The sequence below is a fragment of the Lepidochelys olivacea genome, assembly GCF_965140295.1.
Source record: "Lepidochelys olivacea isolate rLepOli2 genome assembly, chromosome: 6".
Classification (NCBI taxonomy): domain Eukaryota; kingdom Metazoa; phylum Chordata; order Testudines; family Cheloniidae; genus Lepidochelys; species Lepidochelys olivacea.
This window is the reverse complement of record NC_140416.1, coordinates 15985420-16002080: the sequence shown is the minus strand read 5'-3', so window position 1 is coordinate 16002080 and position 16661 is coordinate 15985420. Positions and strand designations below refer to the sequence as shown.

The 16661-nt window shown below is 44.8% G+C and overlaps 1 protein-coding gene across 1 annotated transcript in view; it reads right to left on the bottom strand.

Moving 5' to 3' along the window:
• Positions 1 to 16661, bottom strand: part of TESMIN (testis expressed metallothionein like protein) — a 40060-nt gene that overhangs the window by 15964 nt on the left and 7435 nt on the right. Inside the window, exons 3-6 of the mRNA XM_084630863.1 lie at positions 7769 to 7886; positions 5635 to 5693; positions 2098 to 2256; positions 62 to 182 (exon numbers count right to left, since the gene is read on the bottom strand). Of these exons, the coding sequence (XP_084486989.1) occupies positions 62 to 182; positions 2098 to 2256; positions 5635 to 5693; positions 7769 to 7886 (457 nt within the window). The remainder of the gene's footprint in view (positions 1 to 61; positions 183 to 2097; positions 2257 to 5634; positions 5694 to 7768; positions 7887 to 16661) is intronic.

Below are 16661 nucleotides of genomic sequence, written 5' to 3'. Positions count from 1 at the left end.
ATGTTAATTATTTGTGGCATAATATCTGACACATTATTTAAAATTTTCATTTTCTTTGTACCTGACTGAAGATAATTATGTTGGTTTTGATACTGGGGAACCAGATGAACTGTTTTTAGTTCTCTTGTGCCAGAATTGTTTATACAGAGTATTTGAGTACCTCCTTTCAACTGGCAGATCACCTGAAATACATCATAAATTATTAGTTTTCATCTAAGAGATAGTCATTCTAGGCCAGGGGTTGGAAACCTTTCAGAAGTGGTGTGCGGAGTCTTCATTTATTCGCTCTAATTTAAGGTTTCGCGTGCCAGTAATACATTTTAATGTTTTTAGAAGGTCTCTCTCTCTAAGTCTATATTATGTAACTAAACTATTGTTGTATGTCAAGTAAACAAGGTTTTTAAAATGTCTAAGAAGCTTCATTTAAAATTAAATTAAAATGCAGATCTTATCAGTTTAGTGCAGTGGTTTTTAACCTGGGGTGCACACACCCCCTGGGGGTGCGAGATGCCCTTTCTGGGGGTGCGAGACCTGCGAGATTTTTTTAGAAGGTAAATCATCGAAAACACAAATTAAGCACAGGCACATAAGTACAACTACTTTGTTTCATCAAACCTATGTATTTATTAACATTATACATTTTTTAACGATTACTGTAATATACAAACAGAGTTTTAAAGTTTTTAAGCTAACTGTAGTGTAATTTTTGATAAGGGGTGAAAGAACATATTTTGAGAACTTCAGACCATCAGCGGGCTGAGCAGGGCCAGATGTAGTGTATTAAATTGCTTTCCCTAGGAATGTGCTACTTACGGTTTATGGCTGCCAGTCCTGATGCTCTGAGCGGCATGGTAAGGGGACAGGAAACAGGGGTGGTTGGATAGGCATGGGAGTCCCGGGGAGCCTGTCATGGGTTATGGGTGTGGATAGGGGTCAGGGCACAGGGAGCATGGGGGCTTGGATCGGGGGGTGGGGTCCCGGAGGGGACAGATAGGGGTGGGGGGTCCTGGGAGGGGGCGGTCAGGAGACAAGAAGTGGGGGGGTTGGATGCGTGGAGGGTTCTGAGGGGGGCAGAGGGTCCCGAGAGGGGGTGGTCAGGGGACAAGGAATACAGGGGGTTGGATGGGTCAGAGGTTATGGGGGGGCAGTCAGGGGGCGGGAAGTGGGAGGAGGCGGATGGGGGCGCACTGTTTGGAGAGGCACAGCCTTCCCTACCCTGGTGTAGTGTATTAAATTTCTCCCTGTAGGAATGTGCTACTTATGGTGTAATACTTATGGCTGCCAGTCCTGGTGCTTCAAAAGTAGCACATTCCTATGGGGAGAAACTTAATACACTGCACCAGCGGACAGAACCCCAGACCAGCGGCGGCCTGAGCGGCTTAGCCCACCGCCAGTCTGGGGTTCCGTCCGCTGGCCCCGCTCAGCCCGCTGCCAGCCTGGGGTTCCATTCACCCAGGCTCGCAGCGGGCTGAGTGGGGATGGCGGCCGGGACCCCAGCTAGCAGCAGCATGCCAGTAAAAATTGGCTCGTGTGCCGCCTTTGGCACGCGTGCCGCAGGTTGCCAACCCCTGTTCTAGGCAGATAGATACAAAGGTTTTCATAAGAATACCTATCTGTCTGATTGCAGAATGCCGTTGAATGGCTATGCTGCTGCTCCTCATCTCAGGCGGGAAGGATTCATAGCTTTCTAGACTCCCCAACCATGGAACTCCCCAAGACACATTCCAATTACTAGTGCTGTGTTTAGGATTTGTCCCGCAAGACAGAAATATGGCTCTGCAATGGTGTTTCATTTTGTTCACTCAACTATAACTATAGAGCAAGCATCTCTTTTTGGATGTAGCCAACGCCACAGCTTGCTTTGTTTCTAATGTTATATAGTAAATACAGACAAAATATAGTATAATTAAATATAGGCTCCTGGATCATTAGTTCTGTGGAACAGGGACTGCCTTCTCATTACTTGTCTGTGTAGCACCCACATAGGGGTGCCCTGATTGGGACTTCTAGACTACTCTAATGCAAATAAATAAGCAAACAAACAAACATAATTTCCTTCAATGTGTACTGTTCCTGTCAGTTTCAGGCAGAAATTACCACTGGATTGGAATCTTTTCTGTGTGAACAGCTGGGGTCCTCCATTACGTTTTGTGTAGTCAGTAACTTGCAGCTGGTTTCTCCTGCCTTTGAATTCTGAAAAACTGCTTCCTTTTGGTTATTAGCCATATTACTAACAATTGCCTCTCTTACTTCCGCCTGAAAAAAATAAATAGTTTCACATCTTAAAAAGAATACTTTAAATGCTACTTTAAATTGCAGTGCCAATAGGACAGGAGATGAAAATTTATAGCTGCATAAACAATGCATTTTAAAGCAAAAACTGTATTCAAACCTAATTTGGAAAATAGCTAGTTCTAACTGTCACAGCTTAGGCTGAATGATTTTCATTTAATATTCAAATGAAAATACTGATGTAGGCAGAGTCAGCGTGAGCTCTACCCTGACATCTGGTGGTGAGCTGTGGAAAAGGACTTCAGGGGCTGATCTTGTTTGCATGAGCACACCCACCCTGCCTAAGACAATGGACTGCCTGCCCAAATGGTCACTTTGGCTTCTGTGGGATCCCAAGTCTCTTTGTTATTGGGGCAGGAGTAATAAAGCATTGTTATCCTGGTTATGTGAATCAAGGACCGTAAAACTGTACTTGGCATTTTATGATGGAGGGACTCGTCAACCAAGCAGCACTCGCTAGGCAAGAGACATGGGTTCCAAAACCAGTGAATTGAGAGAGGTTGGGGACAGGTATGTTTACGTGGCAGTGTGGGCCCTAAACACCACTTTGATCCTTCCTCTCTCCACCGTGTATCACAGACCTAATTTTGACTCCGTTAGGAGTCTTGTTACATGCTGCAGAGCTGAAATCACTGATAGCTAGGTCTAAGTATTGGACCGATTTTGGTCTCGTGGTGCACCAGCACTAAGGCTCCCCTACTACTAGCTAAACTCATTGAGAGCTGAAGTCACTGAAGAGCTGAAGTTACTAAGAGCTGAGATCACTGAGAGCTGTGTTAAGTGGGGGAGGGGCCTGAAGACAAGTTGGTGAGTGGCTAGCAGGACGGCTAGTGGAGGGGAGCAGAGCAGATAGCAGGGCGGCTGGCGGAGCAGAGCAGACAGCAGGACAGCGAGCAGAGTGTATAGCAGAGTGGCTGGCGGAGTGGAGCAGACAGCAGGACAGCGAGCGGAGCGGATAGCACGGCAGCTGGTGGAGAGGTGCAGCTGGCGGTGAAGACTGCAGCAGAACCCCATGGAGAGGTGTGGCACTTGGCCGTCACCCCAAGCAGCGGAGCATGTAGGATGTCCCCCCTCCCATACCTCCCTCCACCTTCACCCAGGCTGGTAGGTAAACTCTGCAGATGAACCTCTGAACTCTGGGACTGCACTGACCAAGGTCAGAAACTATGGGTGGGGTGACTGTTGGGTTGCTGGACTTAAGACCCTGAGGGGAAAAGGACTCTGCCAAACTTCCTTGGGGGTGGGTCATTTGCTCATGGTTTGTGTTATGAATCCTGTTTGTGGTGTTTCCCTCCTTTATTAAAAGGCTTTTGCTACACTCAGACTCCGTGCTTGCGAGAGGGGACGTATTATCTCTTAGAGGTGCTCAGGGGGGTGGTATGTAATTGTCCCAGGTCACTGGGTGAGGGCTCAAGTCGGTTTTGCCTTGTGTTAGTAAAACGGAACCCCTAGATACTGAATCCGGCCCTTGTTGCTGCCAACTCTGACGGGCAGAAGGGTTATACTTCTAAAGAATAACAATGGGTAATGCACAAAGATATATTCTACAGTAACAAAGACGTTCCCTCCCTTCCTATACTGGCAATCATCAGCTCAGTTCCACACTGCACTGGAGAAGCTAAGAAACTGCTTTAGCAACTAATGTGAAACACATGAATTAGTCATAAAATACACAACTTGAGTCCTATGGACCCAAGGGATTTAATTTAATTAACAACTGAGCAATGACTTCAGGACTGGGTGAGGGATAGCTCAGTGGTTTGAGCATTGGCCTGCTAAACCCAGGGTTGTGAGCTCAATCCTTGAGGGGGCCATTTAGGGATCTGGAGCAAAAATTGGGGATTGGTCCTGCTTTGAGCAGGAGGTTGGACTAGATGACCTCCTGAGGTCCCTTCCAACCCTGATATTCTATGACCGGGACCTAACAGTTTAAGCAGCATTCCCATACTATGACATTTGTCACAGTGGTCAGTGACTAAACTTTGGTGGCACTCTTCTTCAAATGGGAATTGCCACACCTTTACTCATTGGCAACACTATCCACCATAAAGCATTTGTCAAGCTGGTACATGGAAGAACTGTAGTACCCACTACAAAATGATCAAACCTCTGAATAAACCCCTGATTCATTCAATGCACACACTAAAGCACTCACCAGGAACCCTGGCACACCTTGTCCATGACAGTGTTCTAGGGGTGTCTAGCAAAAAGTTCTCCAACCTGGAATTTCTTTGTTTTTATGGTTTGTCTTTTATAAATCTAGGAAATTACATTTAAAAAACCCAAACACAGTAAGAGAACGTTAGGGTTGCAAAGTGAAGCACTCCAACACTAGGAATTGCCAGTATTATAGTTGTACCCCAGTCTTAACTCTGCCCCTTTGTATGCACGCAACATAATACAGGCTCAGATGCTAAGTGACAGCTGAGGGGTTTTTGGCATAGCTCAGGATGGGAAGGTAGCCACAAGCCACATTTGTATTCTCTGACTGTACAGGGATGACTGGCCACAATCCATGTGACTGCCTGAGGCAAAGGGGTAGCATAGAAGCTACTACACCATCCAAGATCCCCCTGGGCTGGGGAAATCCTTTGGGGGCAGGCATGGCAGCTATAGTGCATTACATTATCAAATAAAAGGCATCTGCAAGACTAGTGTCTCTTTCGGGCCCTGATTTAGCAAAGCCTCATTGGGTACATCCATGTCGCCTGCAGACTGCCCGCAGAAGCAAGTCTCCCAGCCCAGGATGAGACACTTGGGGATTGGAGCTTGTGCTAGTGATCTAAAAAGAACTGTGTAGGCAGTGCTTTGAAGTTGAGGCTTGGGTTGGAACTCAGGCTCTGAAGCCTACCCTCTTCCTTAGGCTTCAGAGCCTGAGCTCCAGCCCAAACCATGATATCTAAACAGCTACTTTCAATGCAGTAGTGCAAGCTCCACTAACCTGAGTCTGTCAACCCAGAAATACCCATTCTCTTCAATGACAGCTGCTGGTCCTCAGCACTTCTGAAAATCAGCCACTTACTTAGGTGCTTAGCAGCCTGATCCAAAACCCACTGAAGTCAATCAGAGTCTTTCCATTGACTTCAGTGGGTTTTAGATTAGCCCCTAAATGAGGATTTAGGAGCCTAACTTTACAGCCAAGATTTTCAAAAATGGATGTCTAATGTTCTCTTTTTTCTGTTGTATGTGGAATATGTAGGACTGCATTTGAAAAAACATTTTACCCTTTGGCAGTTTATGTGATTTCCATTTTCAATTTCTACAATATTTTGCCTGTAAGATCAAAAACAAAGAACAAAAACTTTCAGAAAAATAGTAATAACATCCTAAATTCATACTTACAAGTTCATCACAGACAGGAGCACTAGTCTGAGGTAAAGTGCTGACCTCACTGCAAGGTTCTGTCACACAAAATGGAGGGTTTTTTTTTTTAACAAACAATGAGGACAATGGCAAACATTAGGAGATCTTTTATACTATAGGTCTGAGGAAAAAAAGATTTGGACATCACAGGATTGCGTAGGACACTGACAAAAATTAAAACAAGCACTCTGAAAGTGCAGCCCGGCTTGCGTAAAAATATTGAATGTTCTCCTATAACAGACTTCCTGTCAGGAATGTTGGGAAAAGAGACCCCAATATTGAGCCAGCCTGATGTTTCTCAAAACAGCTGGGAAAAATTATACATTTCTCAGCGATGTTATGTTAATAAAGGCTAATGATGTGCAACTTGCCACTGGAGGGATTCTAATACCTGATCACATGACAAATGGCTATGAGATACCTCATACATTAGAAGAACCAACTGGAGAACATGCTTTGTGGTCTGGCACCCATATAAAGGCAGCTTTGACTTTTTGGCACTGGCTCATGCTACGACTGATGCAGAGCAGCATAATCGCAGGAGGAGCTCCAAAAGGCAACATTCTTCAAGGATGCACAATCCCTCTGTAGGGAGCACACCCCCGGCATCACTACTTAGGAAGATGCAGCATGATCCCTTCTGCATATCTGTCCAGCTCTGTATATCCGGCTTTACTCCTGTCTCTTCCCTCACCCCTTTGGCTAGTAAGCAAGGAATACTGTTGCACACAGGGAGTGCAACTGTGCATGGCCTCTATGCAATGGTGTCAGGCTCCTTTTGCCCATCTCCACCACCTCTCCTTCCCTTGTACAACTGTGTATGGACAGGGCGCAAAGTGGCCATTACTGAGCTCCTGAGACGAGAGCTCATGCCTACCTACTTGAACCTGAGCAATATCTTTTCAAAGGACCAAGGAGAAAGCTATCCTTTAATTGAACTTTATATCTTTTCAAAATAACCAGTGAGCTACGATAATTTTTTCAAACACATACTCTATCAAACTTCTTCAGCTTCCTTATGGACATCAAAGTAAAAAGAGGTACATGGGTAGAAACAATACTGCCAGAAATTAAAAACAATTTCCTTTCAACCTCCATGATGTAAAGCCCACATTATCACATAGCAAGATCAAAGGTCACAAAGCTAGCCTGCAATCAGAAATTAGAACACTGGGGAACAATTCAGAGGATTGGTGATGGTATATCATACTTCTTACCTTTCAGTAACTGGTTCAAATTTGGGCCTTGTGAGTAATGACAAAAAATAATTCCCATTTAATAGCTGTTCAGTGGCTTATATCAAATGAGCTTGTGATTGCAGTTTTATTTCTAATGTGTAAGCATCCACATTACAAATCTCCAATTACAAGTGGCACTCACTGCTGGCAGACTCAGCAGAGAGGTCAAGATCTAAAATAACCTGAAGACTGATAATCTCCCTAACTAAGACAGGTCATGGGCAATAAACAAAAATTCACGGAAGCTGTGACCTGTCTGTGACTTTTGCTGCTGCGGCTCCATGGTTTCCCCTACCACCATGGTGGCTGGGTGCTGTGGTGTTCCTCCTCTGCATGTGGCAGCTGGAAGCTACAGAGGGGCCCCCCTCCACCAACGGTGGCTGTGGGCTGCAGGGTGACCATATTTCCCAAAGAGAAAACTGGATGCCCTCAGCCACTTGCCAAAGGCACCCCCTACCCACCCTCCTGCGCGAGGCTGTCACCCACTGCTGGAACCCTGACGAGGGCCCCTACAGGAGGCTGTCACCTGTCACTGGAACTGTGCAGGGGGCCCCTGGGGCTGAAGCAGAGAATGTTATAGAGGTCTCTGGAAGTCACGGATTCCGTGACTTCCATGACCTCTGTGACATAAACATAGCCTTATGCATGGATAAATAGAAGACTTTCATCTCAATCCCATCACACTTTAATAAGTGCTAACAAAAAATTCACTTAGAGGAGAAAAACAAACTAGAAATCTGAACAGTCATGCACACACAGGCACAAAGAGAAACTTCTATATACAGGGACAGTCAATCATTTATACTGTCAGTTGTAGATGGAAGACCAAATTAAAAAAATCAAACTCACAGTAGGCGACTTCTTCAAACACTTACCATCGGAGCTATTTGGCAAGGCTTGTGACTGTACACAACTATTAAGCATTCCTTTGAATTGGTCATAACAAATACAATTATTCGCACCAGTAACTGGATCTAGTAGCGGTCTGAATACCTAGAGAAAGAGAATAGTTTTCTTTCATTCCTTTCTTTAACTTCAACACACTTATAGAAAAATGTAGCTATTTGATTTCAATTGTGAAAAATCATAGCCATTTAGTTCAAAGTTTAAGAGAAGGTTGCTCAGCTTGTGCAGTAATTGAGGTTCTTCAAGATGTGTGTCCCTGTGGGTGCTCCACTTCAGGTGTCGGTGCATCCCAGTGCCATCGATCGGAGATCTTCAGTAGCAGTGTCTAGTCAGGGTGCGCATGCGCAGTAGCAGTCTTGAGGTGCCACTGGTGCCTCATCTAGCATGCTCACGCCCCGACCCTTTCAGTTGCTTTCTCTACCGTGGAGTGTTTAGCTCGTACTCCGAAATAGAGGGGAAAAGGGTCGGTAGTGGAGCACTCACAGGGATTCACACATCTCGAAGAACCTCAGTTACTGCACATGGTGAGTAACTGTCTCTTCTTCTTCAAGTGCTGTCCCTGCGGGCGCTCCACTTCAGGTGAATGTAGAGCACTGCCCTCATGAGGATGGAAAGGACTTAGAAGTTCAGTTTGTTGCTGAGGCTAGTACAGTGAGGCTGAGTCTTGTGTCTGAGCTTGAACCAAAAGTAATTGCATAGTGGTTCGTGAATGTGTGTTAAGAGGCCCGACGCTCTGATGGAACCTTTAGAAACGGTGTGGCAAACGTAGACATCAGATGTCTAGAATGGGCACATTGTGTAGGAATGCTATGGAGGTAGATGAGGCTCCTGTTGAGTGGGTTCTGATGCCCGGAGGGGCTTCAGTGTTGTATAGCACATATGGACACAGCTAGATATGAATTTAGATAATCTTTGCGTAGATATGGCAGAGCCCTCTGATCGTTCTGTTGTTGACACAAAAAGTCGAGGTGATTTCTGGAGGGGCTTCGTTCTCGCCAGATAAAATGCTAATCCAATGTGTACAGGACAGTCTCTTGAGTGTTAGTGAGTGGTTTTGGATGAAATGTAGGTAAGTGAATCAGTTGGTTGAGATGGAACAAGGACAATATTTTGGGCATAAACTAAGGATGCGTTCTAAGTGTCACTTTATCCTTGAAGAATATTGTATATTGCAGGTGAGCCATGAGAGCCCCTATTTCACTGACTCTTCACACCAATCTAATGGTGACCAGGAATGCCACTTTCATAGATAAGTGAAGTGATGACCATGTGGCTAAGGGTTCAAATGGGGCTATGGTTAGACTTCTGAGTAGATTTAAGACCCATGCTGGTGTGGGTTCTCAGATGTCTGGGTACATGTTCTGTATGCCCGCGAGAAACTGCTTAGTAATCGGGTGAGCAAATATCGAAGTCCCGTCTACCTGCTGATGGAAGGCTGTGATGGTGGCAAGATGAACTCTATGTGAACTCATAGCAAGCCCTGAGTTCTTTAGGGATAATAAATATTGCAGGATTAGTGGAAGTGGTGCCTGGCTTGCAGATATTTGTTTGTTCTGGCACCATAGGAAGAATCTTTTCCATTTTTGGAGGTAAGTAGTACGCGTGTTGTGATTCCTGCTGTTTATTAACACTTGTTTTACATGTTCTGAGCAGGTTAGTTCATCGCAGTGGAGCCATGAAGGAGCCACACCGTCAGCTGAAGTTTCTCTGGGTCTGGATGGAGGACTTGACCATTGTCCTGAGAGAGAAGATTCCATAGGGGAGGGAGAGTGAACGATGTGCACATCACCATGGGTGTCAGGTAAGGGAACCATGTCGGTACTATGAGTATTATTTTGGCCCTGTCGGTTTGTATTTTAGAGGTATTGGTGGGAATGTGTATAGGAGGGGAGCGTTCCATTTGATGAGAAACACGTCCCCTAGGGATCATGCCCCTAGTCCTGCTTGTGAGCAAAGCTTTGGGCATTTCTTGTTTACTGATTTCATGAACAGCTCTATGTGTGGGGATCCCCATACGTGAAATATGTGTTGTGTTATTTCATCATTCAGTTCCCATTCGTGCTCTTGGGAAAACTGTCTGCTTAATGTGTCCGCCATCATGTTCAGTTGACCCGGGAGGTATGCTGCTGTAATAGCGATGTGTTTTATGCACCAGTTCCATAGTTTTAAGGCATCTGTGCATAAGGAGTGGGAACATATTCCACCCTGTCGCTTTATGTAGAACATACACACAATGTTGTCCGTCAGGACCCTTATTGTTTTGCCTCATATAAGAGGGAGGAAATGAGGGCATATGTTGTGGAACATGCATAATTCAAGCAGGGTTCATGTGTAAATGTGTTTCCGTGGGGGACAACTTTCCTTGGATTGTATGTTGGTTTAGGTGAGCTCCCCATGCGATCAGTGAAGCATCTGTTGTGATTTGTCTGGATGATGGATCCTGTTGAAACGGGATGCCTGAGCAAACATTTATTGGGTTTGTCCACTATCCTAGTGAATGTAGAACCTCTGGAGTCGGTGCAAGTCTTTTGTTTAGGCTGTGCTTTCGTGGAATATATACCGAGCTCCGCCATCCTCAAAGGCAGCGCGTGTAGAGTCTGGTGTGTTTTACAAAGAAAGTGGTGGCAGCCATATGTCCCAAGAGTTGTAGGCAGGTGTGTGCAGACACCCATGGGAGATCATATGAGGGAGATCATTGCTGTGAATCCGGGCATTGGAGTGATGCTTTAGCCTCCACTGAGTCCAGGTGCACTCCTATGAAGTCCAATCATTGTACTGGAGTTAGGATAGATTTCTTTTCATTGATTTGTAGCACTAGGGAGTGAAAAAGAGGGATGGTTTGTCTAGTAATGCATAATGTTTCTGTCAGGGTAGGGCCTTTTAGCAGGCAATCATCTAAGTATGGGAATATCAATATTCCCTGTCTGCACAAATGAGCAGCTACCACCGCTAGGATTTTGGTAAACACACTTGGAGCTGTCAACACTCTGAATGGCAGTATTCTGTATTGGAAGTGATCTTGTCCCACTGTGAATTATAGGAATTCTCTGTGAGCGTGATGGATGGTAATGTGAAAATAAGCATCTTGCAGGTTCAAAGTTTAGAGCCAGTCACCCTCTTCCAGCACAGGGATGATAGAGTTCAGTATGACCATTTTGAATCTGTGGGTACAGACAAATTTGTTGAGTTTTCTGAGATCTAGTATGAGTTGCCAACCTCCGTTTTTTTTTAGAGTCAGGAAATAATGAGAATAAAATCCCTTCCTTCTGTGTTGTGTTGGAACTTGTTCCACGGCCTCTAGTTGTAGAAGGTGATGTACTTAAGAACATAAGAATGGTCATACTGGGTCAGACCAAAGGTCCATCCAGCCCAGTATCCTGTCTACCGACAGTGGCCAATGCCAGGTGCCCCAGAGGGAGTGAACCTAACAGGTATGGATAGAGCCCTTTTTAATGTTTTTAATAAAGTAAATACTAATGGAAACTGTGTGATCATGGGAGACTTTAACTTCCCAGATATAGACTGGAGGATGAGTGCTAGTAATAATAATAGGGCTCAGATTTTCCTAGATGCGATAGCTGATGGATTCCTTCAGCAAGTAGTTGCTGAACCGACTAGAGGGGATGCCATTTTAGATTTGGTCTTGGTGAGTAATGAGGACCTCATAGAGGAAATGGTTGTAGGGGATAATCTTGGCTCAAGTGATCATGAGCTAATTCAGTTCAAACTGAATGGAAGGATTAACAAAAATAAATCTGCAACTAGGGTTTTTGATTTCAAAAGGGCTGACTTTCAAAAATTAAGGAAATTAGTTAGGGAAGTGGATTGGACTGAAGAATTTATGGGTTTAAAGGTAGAGGAGGCCTGGGATTATTTTAAATTAAAGCTGCAGAAGCTATCGGAAGCCTGCATCCCAAGAAAGGGGAAAAAATTCATAGGCAGGAGTTGTAGACCAAGCTGGATGAGCAAGCATCTTAGAGAGGTAATTAAGAAAAAGCAGAAAGCATATAGGGAGTGGAAGAAGGGAGGGATCAGTAAGGAAAGCTACCTTATTGAGGTCAGAATATGTAGGGATAAAGTGAGACAGGCTAAAAGTCAAGTAGAGTTGGACCTTGCAAAGGGAATTAAAACCAATAGTAAAAGGTTCTATAGTCATATAAATAGGAAGAAAACAAAGAAAGAAGAAGTGGGACCGCTAAAAACTGAGGATGGAGTGGAGGTCAAGGATAATCTAGGCATGGCCCAATATCTAAACAAATACTTTGCCTCAGTCTTTAATAAGACTAAAGAGGATCTTAGGGATAATGGTAGCATGTTAAATGGGAATGAGGATATGGAGGTAGACATCACCATATCTGAGGTAGAAGCGAAACTCAAACAGCTTAATGGGACTAAATCGGGGGGCCCAGATAATCTTCATCCAAGAATATTAAAAGAATTGGCACAAGAAATTGCAAGCCCATTAGCAAGAATTTTTAATGAATCTGTAAACTCAGGGGTTGTACCGTATGATTGGAGAATTGCTAACATAGTTCCTATTTTTAAGAAAGGGAAAAAAAGTGATCCAAGTAATTATAGGCCTGTTAGTTTGACATCTGTAGTATGCAAGGTCTTGGAAAAAATTTTGAAGGAGAAGGTAGTTAAGGACATTGAAGTCAATGGTAAATGGGACAAAATACAACATGGTTTTACAAAAGGTAGATCGTGCCAAACCAACCTGATCTCCTTCTTTGAGAGAGTAACAGATTTTTTAGATAAAGGAAACGCAGTGGATCTAATTTACTTAGATTTTAGTAAGGCGTTTGATACTGTGCCACATGGGGAATTATTAGTTAAATTGGATAAGATGGGCATCAATAGGAAAATTGAAAGGTGGATAGGGAATTGGTTAAAGGGGAGACTACAACGGGTCCTACTGAAAGGTGAACTGTCAAGTTGGAGGGAGGTTACCAGTGGAGTTCCTCAAGGATCAGTTTTGGGACCAATCTTATTTAATCTTTTTATTACTGACCTGGGCACAAAAAGTGGGAGTGTGCTAATAAAGTTTGCAGATGATACAAAGCTGGGAGGTATTGCTAATTTAGAGAAGGACAGGGATACCCTACAGGAGGATCTGGATGACCTTGTAAACTGGAGTAATAGGAATAGGATGAAATTTAATAGTGAGAAGTGTAAGGTCATGCATTTAGGGATTAATAACAAGAATTTTAGTTATAAGCTAGGGACACATCAACTAGAAGTAACGGAGGAGGAAAAGGACCTTGGAGTATTGGTTGATCATAGGATGACTATGAGCTGCCAATGTGATATGGCTGTGAAAAAAGCTAATGTCGTCTTGGGATGCATCAGGAGAGGTATTTCCAGTAGGGATAAGGAGGTTTTAGTACCGTTATATAAGGCACTGGTGAGACCTCACCTGGAATACTGTGTGTAATTCTGGTCTCCCATGTTTAAGAAGGATGAATTCAAACTGGAACAGGTACAGAGAAGGGCTACTAGGATGATCCGAGGAATGGAAAACTTGTCTTATGAAAGGAGACTTAGGGAGCTTGGCTTGTTTAGCCTAACTAAAAGAAGGTTGAGGGGAGATATGATTGCTCTCTATAAATATATCAGAGGGATAAATACCAGAGAGGGAGAGGAATTATTTAAACTCAGTACCAATGTGGACACAAGAACAAATGGATATAAACTGGCCACTAGGAAATTTAGATTAGAAATTAGACGAAGGTTTCTAACCATCAGAGGAGTGAAGTTTTGGAATAGCCTTCCGAGGGAAGTAGTGGGGGCAAAAGATCTATCTTGCTTTAAGATTAAACTCGATAAGTTTATGGTGGAGATGGTATGATGGGATAACATGGTTTTGGTAATTAAATATTCATGGTAAATAGGCCCAATGGCCTGTGATGGGTTTTTAGATGGGGTAAGATCCAAGTTACCCGGGAAAGAATTTTCTGTAGTATCTGGCTGATGAATCTTGCCCATATGCTCAGGGTTTAGCTGATCGCCATATTTGGGGTCGGGAAGGAATTTTCCTCCAGGGCAGATTGGAAGGCCCTGGAGGTTTTTCGCCTTCCTCTGTAGCATGGGGCACGGGTCACTTGCTGGAGGATTCTCTGCTCCTTGAGGTCTTCAAACTACAATTTGAGGACTTCAATAGCACAGATATAGGTGTGAGGTCTTTTTTAGGAGTGGTGGGTGAAATTCTGTGGCCTGCATTGTGCAGGAGGTCAGACTAGATGATCATAATGGTCCCTTCTGGCCTAAATATCTATGAATCTATGAATCTAGGTAATGGTCAAGTGATCTCTCTCCTGCCATCCATCTCCACCCTTTCTTATGTTCTTACTTCTTGTCTCAAGAAGCTCAAGATGCTTGTGAGAGGGTCCCTGAAGAGAAATGGGGAAGAGGGGGTGGGTAGGTGGGATGGAAGTAAAGGGGATGGTATAACTCGTGTGAATGATCTCTAAAACCCAATGGTCCGTGGTGATAGAGGCCCACGTATGGTAAAATGGTCGAAGCCAATGACCAAAGTTTTGGATTGTTTGTTCTATTGGTGCTGATGGTCGGGGGAGGTCGGTTAGACCCTCGACCAACGTTTCAAAATTGTGTCTTGTCTGGTGGTGCTTGAGACGTCGCAGCCTGAGATTGGGTAAGGCAACATCTCTGTGGTCTGTGCCCTTGTCTTTGATTGTTGTATGGTCTCTGCTGGCGCTGAGATGCGCTGTCTCTGTTATGATTGTAAGGCTGGTATCTGCATCTCCTGTTAGGGTGTGTGTAGATCCTGAGGGTCCTCAGTGTGGCCTTCACGGAATGGAGGACCTCATCCATTTTAGCGGAGAAGAGCTTGTCCCTGTCGAGGGAAACGTTCTCTACCTTGGTCTGGAGTTCCCTTGGGATATTAGATGAGTGGGATAACATGTTTTTGGTAATTAAATATTCAGAAATAGGCCCAATGGCCTGTGATGGGCTATTAGATGGGGTGAGATCTGAGTTACCTAGGAAAGAATTTTCTGTAGTATCTGGCTGATGAATCTTGCCCATATGCTCAGGGTTTAGCTGATCGCCATATTTGGGGTCGGGAAGGAATTTTCCTCCAGGGCAGACTGGAAGAGGCCCTGGAGGTTTTTTGCCTTCCTCTGTAGCATGGGGCACGGGTCACTTGCTGGAGGATTCTCTGCTCCTTGAAGTCTTTAAACTACGATTTGAGGACTTCAATAGCACAGATATAGGTGTGAGGTTTTTTTTGTAGGAGTGGTGGGTGAAATTCTGTGGCCTGCGTTGTGCAGGAGGTCAGACTAGATGATCATAATGGTCCCTTTTGACCCAAATATCTATGAATCTATGAGTGCAACCAGGATGTTCTGTGCATGACAATAGCTGTCGCCGTCATGCATGCTGCTGTGTCCACCATGTCGAGGGATGTCTGGAGTGCTGTTCTAGCAATAAGTTGTTCCTCATTGACAATGGCATGGAATTGGTCTCTTTTTTCCTCTGGAATTTCCTGGATGAAATCGTTCAGTTTTATATAATTATCACAATTGTAGTTGGCGACTAATAGCGTGTAATTGGCTGTGTGGAATTGAAGAGTCACAGAAGAGTAAACTTTTTGCCCCAAGAAGTCTAGTCTCTTCCAATCCTTGTCTTGTGGTGTGGATTTGAATTGAGGATATTTGCCCCACTGGTTGACCGCATCCACCACTAAGGAGTTAGGCTGTGTGTGTGAAAAAAGGAAGTCCATGACTTTATTTGATACATAGTATTTCCTGTCCATATGCTTATTGGTTGGGGGGATGATGGCAGGTGTTTGCCACACTGTTTCTAAAGGTTCAATGAGAGTGGCATTTATGGGCAAAGCTATTTTTGATGTAGATGAAGTGTGTAGGATCTTGAGGATTTGGTGTTGCGTTTCTGGAACCTCCTCAAGAGGAATATTTTGGCTCTGTGCCACCCATGGCAATAACTCCTAAAAGTGTTTGAAGTCATCTGTAGTAGTGGGAGGCGGGAGCATAACTACCTTGTCAGGGGAAGAAGAGGAGTTGTGATCAAGGGATGTTTCATATTCTGTGGTCTCATCCCTGTCTTCCTCCACCTCCTCTGTTCCCTAAGAGGGCTCGGGTACCAACGTCATCACAGAGTGTATGGGTTTCCTGTGGGAAGTGGGAGGTCTGTGAAATTGAGACCTGTAGGCTGCGCATGGGTCCCATTGTGGTCACTTAATGGGAAATGGAATGGGACGACACATCCATGGATTAGTGAGCCATTGGGGAAAGTCCCTGGTGCTCTGTTTCCTGGATCTATAACGAGATTCCGTGCCTGCTGGGGAGGAACGTCCAGATGAGAAAACGGCCTCCTCCATGTTGTCCTCCTCATCACTCGAAAAAGGTGGAGCATCGGGAGATTCTGGTTGGTCCAGTGCCGTCGGCACTGGCAAGCAGGCAGTGCCGAGCAGTGGAGATCTGGGAACAGAGAACACTTCCATATATGATGAGTGCATAAGGGGGATTGGTACCATTGTATGCGGTGCTGTATCCTTCTGCGCTGCCGCCCTAGGTGGAAGTAAGCCTGGTGCCGACCCTTTGTGTGTAGCCTTCTTCAGTGCTGATGAGCTTGGTGCCAGATGGGGAGCCATCACAGGTGGTTGAGGTTGCGATACCGTGCCCTTTGTAGGGGTAGTTGGTGCTGTGGAGCAGGAGGTTGCTTTGTGCCTGCTACTGGACTCCTTTCTCCTGCCGGCAGAGGTCATGGAGTGGACGGTGTTGGAGGTGCCCAGTGCATCAATGGTGCTCATTCTGGAGGAGGTCGGCATCGCAGGGAGGGATCTCACCGTGGACCATTCTTTTTTAAAAGTTCTTGGCTTGG